Below are 13513 nucleotides of genomic sequence, written 5' to 3' on the forward strand. Positions count from 1 at the left end.
TTCCTTATACACATTATTTCTCTGTCTCGAATAAGAATAATGCTACTTTTATATATATATATATATATATACATATATATATATATACACACACTTCTCAACCACTCAAATAAATCAAAACCTAAGGTAAAAAACTGCACTATGCACGCATACACAAACGTGTGTGTACACATACTGTTTCTAGTCAAAACGGAACCTTCCCCAATCTCTCTCACACACACACATAGAGAGAGAGATCAATATTTCATGGCTGCAGAATCGAGCTCAAATTCTTCAACAAATCTCAGAATCGTCGTCCAAAACAACCCTTCAGACTCACAGCTCTCTGAATTAGGTATCAAATCCTGGCCCAAGTAAGTCTCTCTGTCTCTACTTTATATATGTATGTATGTGTATGTTCTGTTATGTATATATTAACTGTGTTTTTCTGGTGAATATTGAGAAGATGGGGCTGCCCGCCGGGGAAGTACCAGCTAAAATTTGATGAACAAGAAACCTGTTATCTAGTCCGGGGGAAAGTGAAAGTAAAATCTAAAAACTCATCGGAAGTAGTAGAATTCGGCGCCGGCGATCTTGTGATTTTACCAAAGGGACTCAGTTGCACCTGGGATGTATCTGTTGCAGTCGACAAACACTACAAATTCGACACGTCTTCATCTCCATCATCATCATAATCAATATTCTTGATTATCTTTACTTGAAAAACAGGGATTTTTAGCATAATTTCTTTGCTGATGCTCGTGTAATTTAGTTAATTAATTCTTCTATTGATAGGTAAATTCTTGAAAAATGTAAATCAAACCATTAATATATTCATAATCAAGATTCAAGTTTTTCCTTTGTTTTTCTTCTGAATAAATAGGGTTGTATTGTGTTTAGGAAACTGGCTATTTAGCAGTCAAAAGAAGGGGAAATAATTTGGTCAATCACGTCCCATTCAAACTTGGCTTTATCTTTAGGAAATCTAAAGCGGATGTTTGATTTTTATTTTTAGATAAGGATGTATATTGAAATAATAGTTTGATGGAAAATGTATACTTAAAAAATAAGAAATTTTAAAGTTTTTTATGATGTTATTTTATTGAATAATATGTAGTTAAAAAGAAAAAAGAAAAACGTGTTTAAAAAATAATGGGATCAAAGAACGTCGTGATATTTATTATAAACTTTATTGAAACTGATTTTCTTGGTTACAAGTAATTGAGAATTGAATTCATTGTATCTATTTCTATTACTTTAAAAAGAGTATCACTTATGCATTCTTTCAATTGTTATTGTTAAAAAAATAGTTTATAGAAAATACAAATTATGAAAATTTATATAAAATAAAATGTTGAGAATGTAATTAAATAATTAAATTCGCGTCATATTTGTTCTGAACAAATTGCATGAGAATTTAGTGGAATATCATCGTGGCGTAATTAATTTCGACTTCGATTTTTTTATAAATGGCTACTGCTTCTAATCTCCATTCTCGATTCTTTTGGCTTCAAAATTGTTATGGTTGGGTCGTTTCCAACCAAAACCAGCAAGATGAAGGATTACAATACCTTAACTGTTAAGAGGAAGAAGGGAAGATGAGAAATAGACGACAGCAGGGGGTAGAAGACCGGAGAAGGAAGAGAAGTCGGGGAGGAAGAGGGAAGAAGACTCGCAGCGAGCCACAATTCAATTCATCATATTCATCCTCTTTTCTCTAAAGCTTTCAATACAATTTTATACAGAACAAAACAACAACCCTCGAGATAAAAAGGGCTATGGACTAGCCCCACTAATCATGCAAGCCCAATTAGATAAAATAAAAGTAAATGAAGTGGGTCGTGACAAAAATATTTTCTTTGGTATTAGAATCGAACTAACTTTAAACTGGAATCACTTAAAAATATGAGAAAATGCAACTTCTCTCTCAGTATGAAAGTCGACCTAGGCAGTTGACATGCCCTGATTTGTGCTCTGGCACCTTTTATAGAACGAGAGCTTTATATCCTATCATGAAGCTATCAGAGGAACTCGTCCAACTTATAGAATTTATTTACTCCAACGATTAAGCCCTTGTTTGAGCTCCAATATTTGAAAAAAATGAATTTTTCAATAGTATTTTACTATCACTTCAAACACATTTTTTAATAAAATAATATTACACACAAATTTAAAATTTTTTCTTATTTTTTAATCAAAAATTTTCTATCAATACACTATTCAAAAATTCATTCTTTCTGTACACTACAATTATAAAATTCGGCCCAGCCCAATAAAGACAAAGAAAACTACACCATCAAATTATATAAATTATACTATTTTTAATTCGGTACAATTACATTCTCTTAACTTACCATCTTGATGTCTTACCTCGTTGGATATCGAATAATTAGATACGGGAAATGATGATCTTTTCGCCTTTTTAATTATTTTCTCACTCAAGCTCAAATTTTCTTTGACAATTTTTTGTGATAAAATTAAAGAACATTTGGCACGACTTAAATTATAATTTAAGTTGATCGAATATAATATTAATCTAAAGATTTTGTATGATCCATAACTACTGTTTACCTATTAATCTACATATTTCGTATGGCTCGTAGTCTATAAGGGAATTTTCAAGAAATTCTTTAAACATAAAATACTTTCTATTTTAAAGAGTTGACCCCTAAAATCATGTTCCAAAAGATTTTTTAAATCAACATTTTAATTTTGATAGTGGGTAAATTCACTATAATTAAATGCATCCAAAGTGTTTCAACTTTCAATGTGAAAAAATAAAAACAGAATATAGAGAAAAACTAGTTAAAATAAAATATAGAGAAAAATAATAAATGTTTTTTGGTATAAATAAAATTAAGTGATATAAATATAAAGAGTTTGTTGGAGTACTTCAAAACTTTAGCCTTCTAAATTTATAGATACTCTTCAAATAATAGAATGCGTTCTTTAAAAATATAGAGTCTTTTAGAAATCTTTAATCACTTGAAATTTAACTTAAGATCTCGTGGGCACGCATTTCGAAAGAAATGGTTATGCGAACTTATTTATTCAGCTGATTGGTTGACGATTTCAAACGTGAATATGTATTTACTACTTTGTTTATCCTAGGTTCCTACTACACTAGAATAATTGAATACATCTATCGATTGCACTTATTGATATATCAAAAACTTTTGAGTTTACTAATATAGTAACCAATATCACGTCGTGGTGTTAAGTAGTCAATAAGTCAATATTGTGTGTGTGTGTAGATATATATTGTAGAGATTAGTCTACACACGCTTATTCACCGCAATTTACAAAGGAAGCGATAACGAAATCTTGCTCTAAATACCATGATGAATTTGAAGCAAAAGACATGAGAAATTTTTGTACAAAAATGAATTGAAATTGACTTTAATATGATTCAATCGAATTACTAAATTGCAAATTTCACTCCACCATTACTTGAATTACTTAATTAACCATCATACCTTGGCGAATTATCCATTAATTGTTGCACGATGAACCAATTTTATCATTACGTCACGTCATAATATATAAATTAAATATGTATTTTAATATTTTAATTTAAAGATATCAGCTTGTTTGAGTCTCATTATTTAAAGAAAATGTATTTATTTTATAATATTTTGATATAATTTCAATCACACATTTTTCAATAAAACAGTATTACATAAAAATTCAAATATTTTCCTTATTTTTTAACTACATATTTTTCATCAATACATATATAAATTTATTTTTTACTTCAAAATGGGGCTTAAACAAGGGCATTACCAAAACTTATTTTAATATTTTCTTATTTAGAATGCGTGAAAGAAATTTGAGTTATCTCTGAACAAATTTACCCATAAAATATTTTGTTCTCACCATACTCACTATTGGTTCGTGACAAGCACGCATACAAGTGGGCAAGTGTACCAGACAGTCATCGGTTGCCCGAAAACAAGGTGCCGGTGTCTACACCGGCAATAAAGCTCCCCAGCACCACCTCTTTCTTTCTACTAATCCTTTACTTTTGTTTTACTTTCCCAAGATCCGCCTGCCTTTTCACATTCTCTCTCAATCTCTGCATCTACTTACATTTGCTCTGTATTACTTTCCATCGTTAGATCTTTGCTGCATTTCGTGGATCTACTGAATGCGTATTGAAAGTTTGAAACCACCCGCATTGTTGAATTTTGAGTTAGGGTTTGTTTACTGGTTGGCGTACACCATTGCCTATTTAATGCAGTTTTTAAATTTTCGTGAAAGACGGTTTTGTCAGCGGACGGAGCTTAACCGGAACCCCCCAGACTACTCGCTTAACGGAGTTTTGTAATGAGTACAATGTGAATTAGTTTATGGGGGAGAGAATATGCTTCTTTTACTCCTCTATCTGCTACCTCTGCTTCCAGTTAGCTTCGGTCAATTGAAAGCGCTGCATAGACCGCATTTTAAACCTCCTTTGATATCACTGAATGCACCTTCTCCTTCTCCAGCATCTCAAGGTATTGAAGACATTTATAATCTCTCCTACTTATATTATGTCTTTTAGCCTTTTACTGATATGGCACCTTTTGATAATAGGTCCAGCTGCTGCTCCTATTGGTCGTACTCGATCAAGGCATCACCACTACCACCATCGGGTGAGAACTCATGCGATTTCTCCAGCTCCATCGGCTGTAGCAGGTATCTATTCAGCAAGCATTCTCTCTCCTCCCATAATTATAGTAACCATATGTGAGTACTTGGGTTGGCATCGATCTGATGGTTTGAGAGTAGCTTCAAATATTATCTGCATCCCCAAGGGGCAAGGAGATATGACTGTTGCCACTATCCCTTGGTCAGAGCCGCATCTGTAGTTGAAACTACTAAAGAAACTAGAAGAAAACAAAAATAAGAGCCTATTACATATGATTGATGGAAGAGAACTTCTGATGAAACGTAAATGCTTATCCCCATCTTGTTGGGATGGAAGTTATTGGTCCGTGATTCAAAATTATTTCTTGTCAGTCTGGCAAAACTATATCGGATTCTCTATGACCTGATTAGGTGGATTCTTTTTCCTTTACTGATTGTGTTATGTTGTTCAATGCAATAAGAGGCCAGCCTTCTCGAATTTCTCTTCGCCTACTTCTGCTTTGATATGAAAATAGAGAGTAAACAAATGAGTTCTACATTCTATAGTGTCGAATAGAATACCCAAGCTAAACCAGTAGAGCCACGTCGCTAATTACTAATTAAAATTGTATCTAAGTGAATTAGTTGAACCATATTATTCAGCTGAAATTGTTTGCTGTTGCCTATTAGAATCTGTTTTTGTTTCCTATGTTCCGGGCCACAGGTACTGGTTCGTTAGATGTAGTGTAAACAATCCTCCTTGGTGAATAACTACAAATAACGATGTATAAAGCTAGGTCGTTCAGCCAAGCCTGCCTTCCTATCTCCTGGGTTTTTTCTTGCACTTCATCTTCTTCATAAAATCCTTCATATAGCAGGCGAATAAAACAAGTTTTCCTTGCATATCGTAATGAAGGGATGGCATTGAGTAGCAGCAGATATGCTTGAATGCTAGTAAATACCTTATCCAAAATGAAAATAGATTCAAATTAGTTGAAAAAGCTTTTCTGTTGTTGAAAAAAAGAAATTCATAAAGAAATCCTGAACCGGGTTAACATCCACATGGGGTTCATTCTAAGCATGAGAATTTACAGTTCAGAGCTAAAAGGAAAGTCAACTATTCTTGTGATTGTTTTTATGTAAAAAGAAATCGAAAGAATGTTGATGATGGACACTCATAAAAAGAACTATAATTGTGGAAGAAGGGGAAGAGAAAAGAGAAATAAGAAGAAGAAGAGAGGAGAAATAAGAGGAGGAAGGGAAGAAGAGGTCAACGTAGGGGGGAGAATAGAGAGAAAGTTGACAACATCAGTTTATTCGATAATCAGCAGTCTAACTAACAGCATTTTTGGGAGGTGATTAATTATGATCTGATGTGGTTTTTATCCACATATATTGTAGGTCCCACAAATACTTTCCACTCATTCCATAGGGCTACAACTTATTATCATTCAAATTTTAGTTTAATCACTTCCAGAAAATGCACTTATACAATGCATTAACAGTGTATATATAAGGTTTTAGTTACTCTACTTTCTGTAGAAACCAACCGATGAAATAAAACCTGAATTGAGTCAAAATGGAAAATTACAGTAAACTGAAATAGAATTAATTAAACTTGGCACAGCTTCAATATCCAGAAACTGGCAATGCTAACTTCCAACTCTCATATTCTTTCTGATCAATTTTGTGCTCGAACTCCTCTCTATCACTTAAAAGCTATGGCTGGTTGTGATGATTCAGCAGCTGGCAATGCTAACTTTGAACCCTTGTATTCTTTCTCTTCACTTTTGTACTTTGGACTCCTCTTACCCAAGGCTATTTGTTTTGATGATCCCGCAGGTAGTAGCTCATATCTTAAGCATCTCCGTCAAATATGAGTTACAAATTAGTTTGTATTAATGACTGATGTCGTGTTTGGTCTTAATCCTCAACAGATGTTATTGTTTATAGTTTCGGCTGAATTATCTTAAATGTGGATCCATGGGCCTGGTACGGTCTATATAGCTTTCTGTGTATATAGAACCCTTGGTCTTCTCTTGGTTATGGCAACGCAGTACCGATTCTTTTGTATTACTATTCGTTATGATCTCTGAAGGGTTTTCTGCACATGGATCTTAGGATATTTTCCCTCTTTTAAATGCTTAGTCCTTTCTGCACAATATGCTTACCAATTTTTTTGCTGCATTCCATTGCCTATTTAGGTAATGATGACCTCCTTGTAGTGCATCAATTAGCTTGCTCAATGTGAAAGTTTTTCTGCCTGCCGCTGTTTTTAACTTGTTAAATGCTAATTGAGAAACTTTTTGTGATAAAATCTCGCAGGTTGTGGTCACACTTGTGCGGAGCCTCTTACTTCAGCTCCGATTGGTTCAACCTGTGGTTGTGTGCTTCCAATGAAAGTCAGACTTCTTCTAGATGTAGCACTGTATGCTATCTTTCCTGAGGTCAATGAATTAGAAATTGAAATTGCAGCAGGCATCTATCTAAAACAAAGTCAAGTGGCCATAATTGGTGCGACTGCAGATGGTCAAAATCAGGGAAGATCAATGGTTGACATTAACCTGGTGCCACTGGGGGAAAAATTTGATGACACTACTGCTATCCTGACTTATGAGAGACTTTGGCAAAAGAAGGTGCCTCTGAATAGGACCCTTTTTGGTGATTATGTAGTAGTATACATTACATACCCAGGTACAATCTGAACTCTGATTAGTACATGGTTCAGTTTACGTGGTTTTGCTGTTATAGAGCCTAAAAAATTGATTGTCAGGGCTTCCTTCATCATCATCTGGTACTTTTGGTGATGGTCCAAGTGGAAGTGCGGGAAATCAGAAAGACCCTATCAGTGCATATTTTGTTGACAAGAATCAGAAAATGAACCCTCAAATGATTTTTGTCATTGCTCTGTCAGCATTTGTACTCTTGGTAGTTTGCTGCGTGACAGTTGTGATACTCATGAAGTGCAGGAAGTCTAGCAGACCATCCAATGCTGTTGGTCCAATATATCCACCATCGACAAACAAGAGATATGGTAAGTCTGCAAGTTACTCTTAGCTTTAACTTGTTTAGTGATGAACAAATGTGGGGACAGTTTTTGAACATATTGGCATGCAGAGGCTGAAATCACCATTATAAGAAAATTGTCTTTTTCTCTAAAGATAATCTTGATGACAATATGTAAATGATATACATGTGGCCCTCTCTAACAACGTGCTTTTTAGCCAAGTGATTCGACATGGTATCAAGTTGCGAGTTTGAGTCTTACTGCCACACACATATATGAAATTATGCTTGTGTCAAGCTTTAATGAAAAAAATATGAACATTGCCCACAAGTGAGGGGGCTTGTTGAAGACAATGTTGAAGTGATATACACGTGATCCTCGCCAACAACTCAAGCTTTTATTATAAAATGTTATGGATATCTGGTGTGAAGAATTTTTATTTTTATTTATTTATTTATTTATTTTTTTGGGGGGGGGGGGGGTTTTAAAGAACCCTGGTTTTTTGGGAAATTTGTCTACTGCCTCTACCGTTTAGAGATTATGAACTCGCTTGATATCTTTACGCCTTTTTCTATGATGCAAGGGATTGGATCTATGTTCTCAAGTAGCCCAAGCAGCTCTATATCGGCATCTCTTGTTGCAACCATGCCTGCTTCATTTCTTTCTGTTAAAACATTTCCACTTCCAGAGCTCGAGAAAGCCACGGATAAGTTTAGTTCAAAAAGAGTGCTGGGTGAAGGGGGGTTTGGACGTGTTTATCATGGGATCATGGGAGATGGAACTGAAGTTGCTGTTAAGTTGCTTACCAGGGAAAATCAAAATGGAGATCAAGAATTTATTGCTGAAGTTGAGATGCTAAGCCGATTGCATCACCGCAACCTTGTAAAGTTAGTTGGTATATGCATTGAAGAACGTACACGCTGCTTGGTCTATGAGCTAGTTCCAAATGGCAGTGTGGAGTCCCACTTACACGGTATGCTTCTCATTTCCTCCAAATTTATAAGTTCCAACTTATAGTTATTGGTGTGATATCGGTCAATATATTCCTTCATTGGAGTTCCAAAGGGATAAAGGCACGATGACATGTATGTATAATCATTCTTAATTCTATCTTTGTCCCAGAGTAACATTGAGAAACACCTCTTCTGCGGGTAAGGATGCACATGCTGATTTTTTATCTGACCACCTGTGGATAAATGGAGTTACTTATGTCTCAGGTGATGACAAGAAGAAAGTGCCTCTTGACTGGGATGCACGGTTGAAGATTGCTCTTGGTGCGGCAAGAGGATTGGCTTATCTTCATGAAGATTCTAATCCTCGTGTAATTCATCGAGACTTCAAAGCCAGTAATGTTTTGTTAGAACACGACTTTACCCCCAAGGTTTCAGATTTTGGTTTGGCTAGGGAAGCAACAGAAGGAACTCATCATATATCAACTAGGGTGATGGGAACTTTCGGGTATGTTTCTTTGGTCTGCAGCAAATTGTATGAAAATTGGTTTTCTCATATTACTGCTATAACTGGACTATAGAAGCTCGAGGAAGATGCAATTCTGATTAATATTCTGAATCGTGATAAGAACTTGCTGGGTTTAGAAATAATCAATCTTTTTAGAAAAATGCTTGGTTATCTGTTTGAAAACAAAAAACGAAGAAATTTAATGAACAATATTTATCCAATTAACACTTTTAATACACAGGCACTATACCGAGAATTTGCATCTTGAGAAATCAAAACCTTTTTTTGCTTACCATCAAAGTTGTGTCCCATTAAATCAAAATGTCAATTTGGTATGACGTCGAAGTTTGATTAGAACCTAATGTATAATGTAATTCAATTAGCTAAAATAATGCAAACCAGACTGATTTGATGTTATAGGGCCGACTTGAATAATGATTCTTTCCTTTTTTCTTTGTCGTGGTTTGTTCTTCCCTTCTGTTCATTTCCTGAAAAGTGCTTATAAATTCTGAATCCACGACATCTTTATCTTCTGACATGATTGCTACTTCAACTTCAACTATTATATTTTGGATAAGAGCGGTTGTGACAGCCATCTAAATTATGGAATACAGGTATGTTGCACCTGAATATGCAATGACAGGACATCTACTTGTCAAAAGTGATGTTTACAGTTATGGAGTTGTTCTATTAGAGCTTCTATCGGGAAGAAAACCCGTGGACATGTCTCAACCTCCAGGACAAGAAAACCTCGTGACTTGGGCGCGATCTCTTCTGACTAGTCGAGAAGGCTTGGAGGAGTTAGTGGATCCCTCCTTGGCTGGAACTTATGATTTCAATGACATGGCAAAGGTGGCAGCCATTGCTTCTATGTGTGTTCGCTCAGAGGTGACAAATAGGCCTTTCATGGGAGAAGTGGTTCAGGCACTAAAACTTATCTACAACGACACAGACGAGACTTGTGGGGATGCTTGTAGTCGGAAAGAGTCTTCTGCTCGGGAATCTGACTTCAAATATGAGTTTCCCCATTCTGACAGTAGTTGGTGGAATGCTGGCGGGATTACCCCACGATTGACATATGGGCAAGCCTCTCCTTTCATAACAATGGAGTACAGTTCAGGCCCTCTAGAAGAATTTGAGAACAGACAGTTTTCAGCTTCAGGGTTGGTCGAGGGTGAGGCAGCCTGGCCTATAAGGCACGGAAATAGATCAGGCCCTTTAAGGACACTTCGGAGTAAACGAGCTTTTTATAGATTAAAGGGGAGTATGAGTGAACACGATGGCCTCTCTAGATGCGATTGGAATGATGGCACTGGATACCAAGCTTCATTATAATTATAAAGTGATTAAAATGTACAGTTCTGAGGACCCATTTATTCAGAAAGTTATTTCGAGTGCAGCTTTAGGCAGCTGAAATTGGCTCAATTTCCTTACGTCCAGGTGTTCTATATGCATGCTACGTATTAATTTTTTGCAGGTTCAGTATTTGATGAACGAGCAACTCTTTACTTTTGATTCAGTTATTTTTGGCTCAGGACAGGAGTCTCCATATCTATGCTAGTCTTTGAAAAATGTTTTGTTGCTTAATAGGGAGCCCAAATATCTGGACCGGACCAATATTGGGTTGGGCCCTTCTTTAATGCAACACGTGAACTTTCCGTCTATTACGGCGATGATAGAGACATTGTTCGCACGTAATGTCTGGGAATTGACGGCCACGATTGAACCGAAGGCAATACCGTTGATCTGATAACAACACTTTTGTCGCACACGGCACATCCTCGAATGTTTCAAAATTTTCATATTATTGTATTTTAAAATTTCTATCATATTACCCTAAGAAGCTAATGAATGACTTCACGCGCATTTTCTCGCGCGTTGCCACACCATGTCTCCCACTCTTTTCCATTTTTGCCCTTCTTGTTATTAAAAAATCTATGAATTTGCATCCATACGTCCAAAAAATAGTCAATTTAGACATTAAAAGTATTTGACTTTCAATTGAATTGAAAATGAATGTAAGGTGATTTAAATTTTGTTTTCTAGTAACGTCTACATTAATAGTTTTGTCATTTGACATAAACTTATGTCCTGAATATTTTTTGGTCGAGTTCTTGTTTTATTAACACATTTCGTCTTTCATCTTGATGATGATTTTTGTCAAAATATTCGTGCTTTGAAATGAGATAAAAATATATTATTGCAAATTTTGCATTTGTTTTTTTTTTTTAAATATGATAGACAAATATGTCTATTAATGCCCTCTCAACTTGCTTTTTGGATGAACAAAACGTTATCAGAGATGCAATGTATTAACTAATGAAAATGTTGATGATAATAACGTGTTGACAAAACGATAGGAATATAAGTATTATAATGAGCAAAGATAACTACTTTATGTGCAATTAAAGCATAGTGTAACTAATAAAAATTGTGGTACAAATATACTAATTAAAAAGAAAAATAGATATTTATTTTTAATTCTCCATTTTCTCCCTAGTCTATATTATATTTTTGGAAATTGAAAGATGATTATACACCTGATTGAGGTTTTGTTTGACAAAGTATGTGATTAAAGTTGACAAAAAAAACTAAAATTCTCTTGAAAATTGTTGACTTTGACCAACTTCTTGGCAATTTTCTAAACCATCCCAAACAGCCACTAACTAAATGGTTGGACATTTTCCAATATTCTTCATCGATTGCAAATAGTTATATGGTTGGACATTTTCCAATTTTCATCATGAATTGCAAATAGAAAATTATGACCCCCTTGACAGGAATTTAGTAATATTGAAAAAGAAAAGAAAGAAAGGGGAAATGGTAATCACCGTTAAATTCAAACATTGTTGGATTTTTTTTTTTGTGTGAATTATAAGCTCTTGTTTGGCCTCATTTTTTCAAATTAAAATATGTGCAATAGTATTTTTTTTTTTTTTTTTTTTTTTATAAATGATAAAAAAAAAAAAAAAAAAAAATTTTTAAAAATTGATTAAAAAAAAAAATTCAATTTATGTTTTATATTATATTATAGAAGATTGTGTGATTGAAAATATGATAAAAAAAAATGAAATTTAATTTAATGGGAATCAAACACCAGCTGAATGAAATCATTTAATCAAGACAAAACACCATGAAACAGTAGATTAAGTGGGTAAAAATACAGTGATATAAAGTCAGTAGTGCTTACTTGAAAATGAAATCGATAAACTTTAGAGATTTGGAAAATGTTTTCATGCTTTTTGAATGAGGTTGTGGGGTTAGGTGAAGGATCACGCTTTTGTCGGGTTTTGCTCAGAGCCTTAATTGAAAAGTTGTTACATCTTATGCTTTTAAGAGGCATCATGCCGTATTAGTTAATCTCTTTTTGTAGTCTCAATTTTGTTGATAATTGCTGTGTAAAGATTTGATTCATGACATATAGAATTGGACTATTTGCGGGTACCAGTGTACGGACAAATTCTTGTTTCCTTGCTTGTTGGGACACATTTCGCGATTTACCTCATACTCTAGGGACGGGACGGTGGGGGCTCTCAAGGTTGGAGTTCAACCTTTTTTTTTTTAATCCCCTTTCGGCCTCCATTCTTTCCAAATTTAATGATTAGAATAATGTTTTTTTGAATGTGTGGTTCAAAAAGAATGAATTTTTTTTATTTGCATGTAATATTATTTTATAAAATATTATGTGGTTGAAATAAGAGAGAGAAAAAGAATGAAAATGATAATGGTGACCAAACAGGAGCTAAATTGACGAAATGTAATATTTACTGAACCCTGCTTGTTTTTCATTATTTCCCCATTAAAATGAAAAATATGATCGTTATCCATCACATCAAATCACCAAATTTGAATTTATATATCTTATGTGGAGCCATAATAACTATATTTTTCATTCTCATTTTTACAAAAACGAGAAATAAACGTCCCGTGAATATAATTAACACTCCAAAACTTATTCAATTGAAAACAAGAATTGATAATAAAAAATCATTTATTCACCAAGGCTTGGTTTGATATTGATGCTAGTTTAAGAGCATCATTTTTTTGCTGCGCTGAATATGGGCATGGATGAGGGAAGAATCGGTTATGTTTTTTTGATAAACTTTTGTTTCGGAATTGATGTATGTTTCAAAATCAACATTTAGTGTTTGGCGAAAAATATACAAATAATAAATTGGTTATTGATCAAATATTGTCTTTATTATTATTATTATTATTATTATTATTATTATTATGTGTGTTAAAAATTATTTTTACGTTTATAACAATAAATACGTAATATTATCAAGTATCTTATAAGGAAAAGATATTTAACGCCTATTTGAGCTCCAGTTGATGGGGTTTTGGAAAAATATATTTTGCAGTAGTAAGGGCCTATTTGGTTTATATTTCGACTTTCAGTTTTAAGTTTTAATTTCATTTTCAGTTCTCTGTTTCGAATGCCTATTTTAAAATTAGAAA

General features: G+C 34.1%; 2 protein-coding genes across 2 annotated transcripts; both read left to right on the forward strand.

Moving 5' to 3' along the window:
* The first annotated feature begins 105 nt into the window (after positions 1-105).
* LOC111399264 lies at positions 106-919 on the forward strand. Its single transcript, XM_023026556.1, has 2 exons — positions 106-353; positions 446-919. The coding sequence occupies exons 1-2, from the start codon at positions 142-144 to the stop codon at positions 672-674; spliced, it is 441 nt and encodes a 146-aa protein (XP_022882324.1). The 5' UTR covers positions 106-141; the 3' UTR covers positions 675-919.
* Positions 920-3853: 2934 nt separating this feature from the next.
* Positions 3854-10936, forward strand: LOC111402666 (receptor-like serine/threonine-protein kinase ALE2). Its single transcript, XM_023031036.1, has 7 exons — positions 3854-4475; positions 4555-4656; positions 6913-7281; positions 7361-7621; positions 8178-8567; positions 8812-9052; positions 9667-10936. Exons 1-7 carry the CDS (start codon positions 4343-4345, stop codon positions 10385-10387), a joined length of 2217 nt encoding a protein of 738 aa, XP_022886804.1. The 5' UTR covers positions 3854-4342; the 3' UTR covers positions 10388-10936.
* Positions 10937-13513: the final 2577 nt, after the last annotated feature.

This window comes from Olea europaea, chromosome 1 (genome assembly GCF_002742605.1).
Source record: "Olea europaea var. sylvestris chromosome 1, O_europaea_v1, whole genome shotgun sequence".
Classification (NCBI taxonomy): domain Eukaryota; kingdom Viridiplantae; phylum Streptophyta; class Magnoliopsida; order Lamiales; family Oleaceae; genus Olea; species Olea europaea.

Excerpts from the sequence above, each read along its gene's own strand:
- LOC111402666 (XM_023031036.1), top strand. The coding sequence starts at position 4,343 with ATGCTTCTTTTACTCCTCTATCTGCTACCTCTGCTTCCAGTTAGCTTC. Across the intron at positions 7,622-8,177 it reads ATCGACAAACAAGAGATATG|GGATTGGATCTATGTTCTCA; the intron begins GTAAGTCTGCAA and ends CTATGATGCAAG. Across the intron at positions 9,053-9,666 it reads AGGGTGATGGGAACTTTCGG|GTATGTTGCACCTGAATATG; the intron begins GTATGTTTCTTT and ends TATGGAATACAG.
- LOC111399264 (XM_023026556.1), top strand. The coding sequence starts at position 142 with ATGCACGCATACACAAACGTGTGTGTACACATACTGTTTCTAGTCAAA. Across the intron at positions 354-445 it reads GGTATCAAATCCTGGCCCAA|ATGGGGCTGCCCGCCGGGGA; the intron begins GTAAGTCTCTCT and ends AATATTGAGAAG.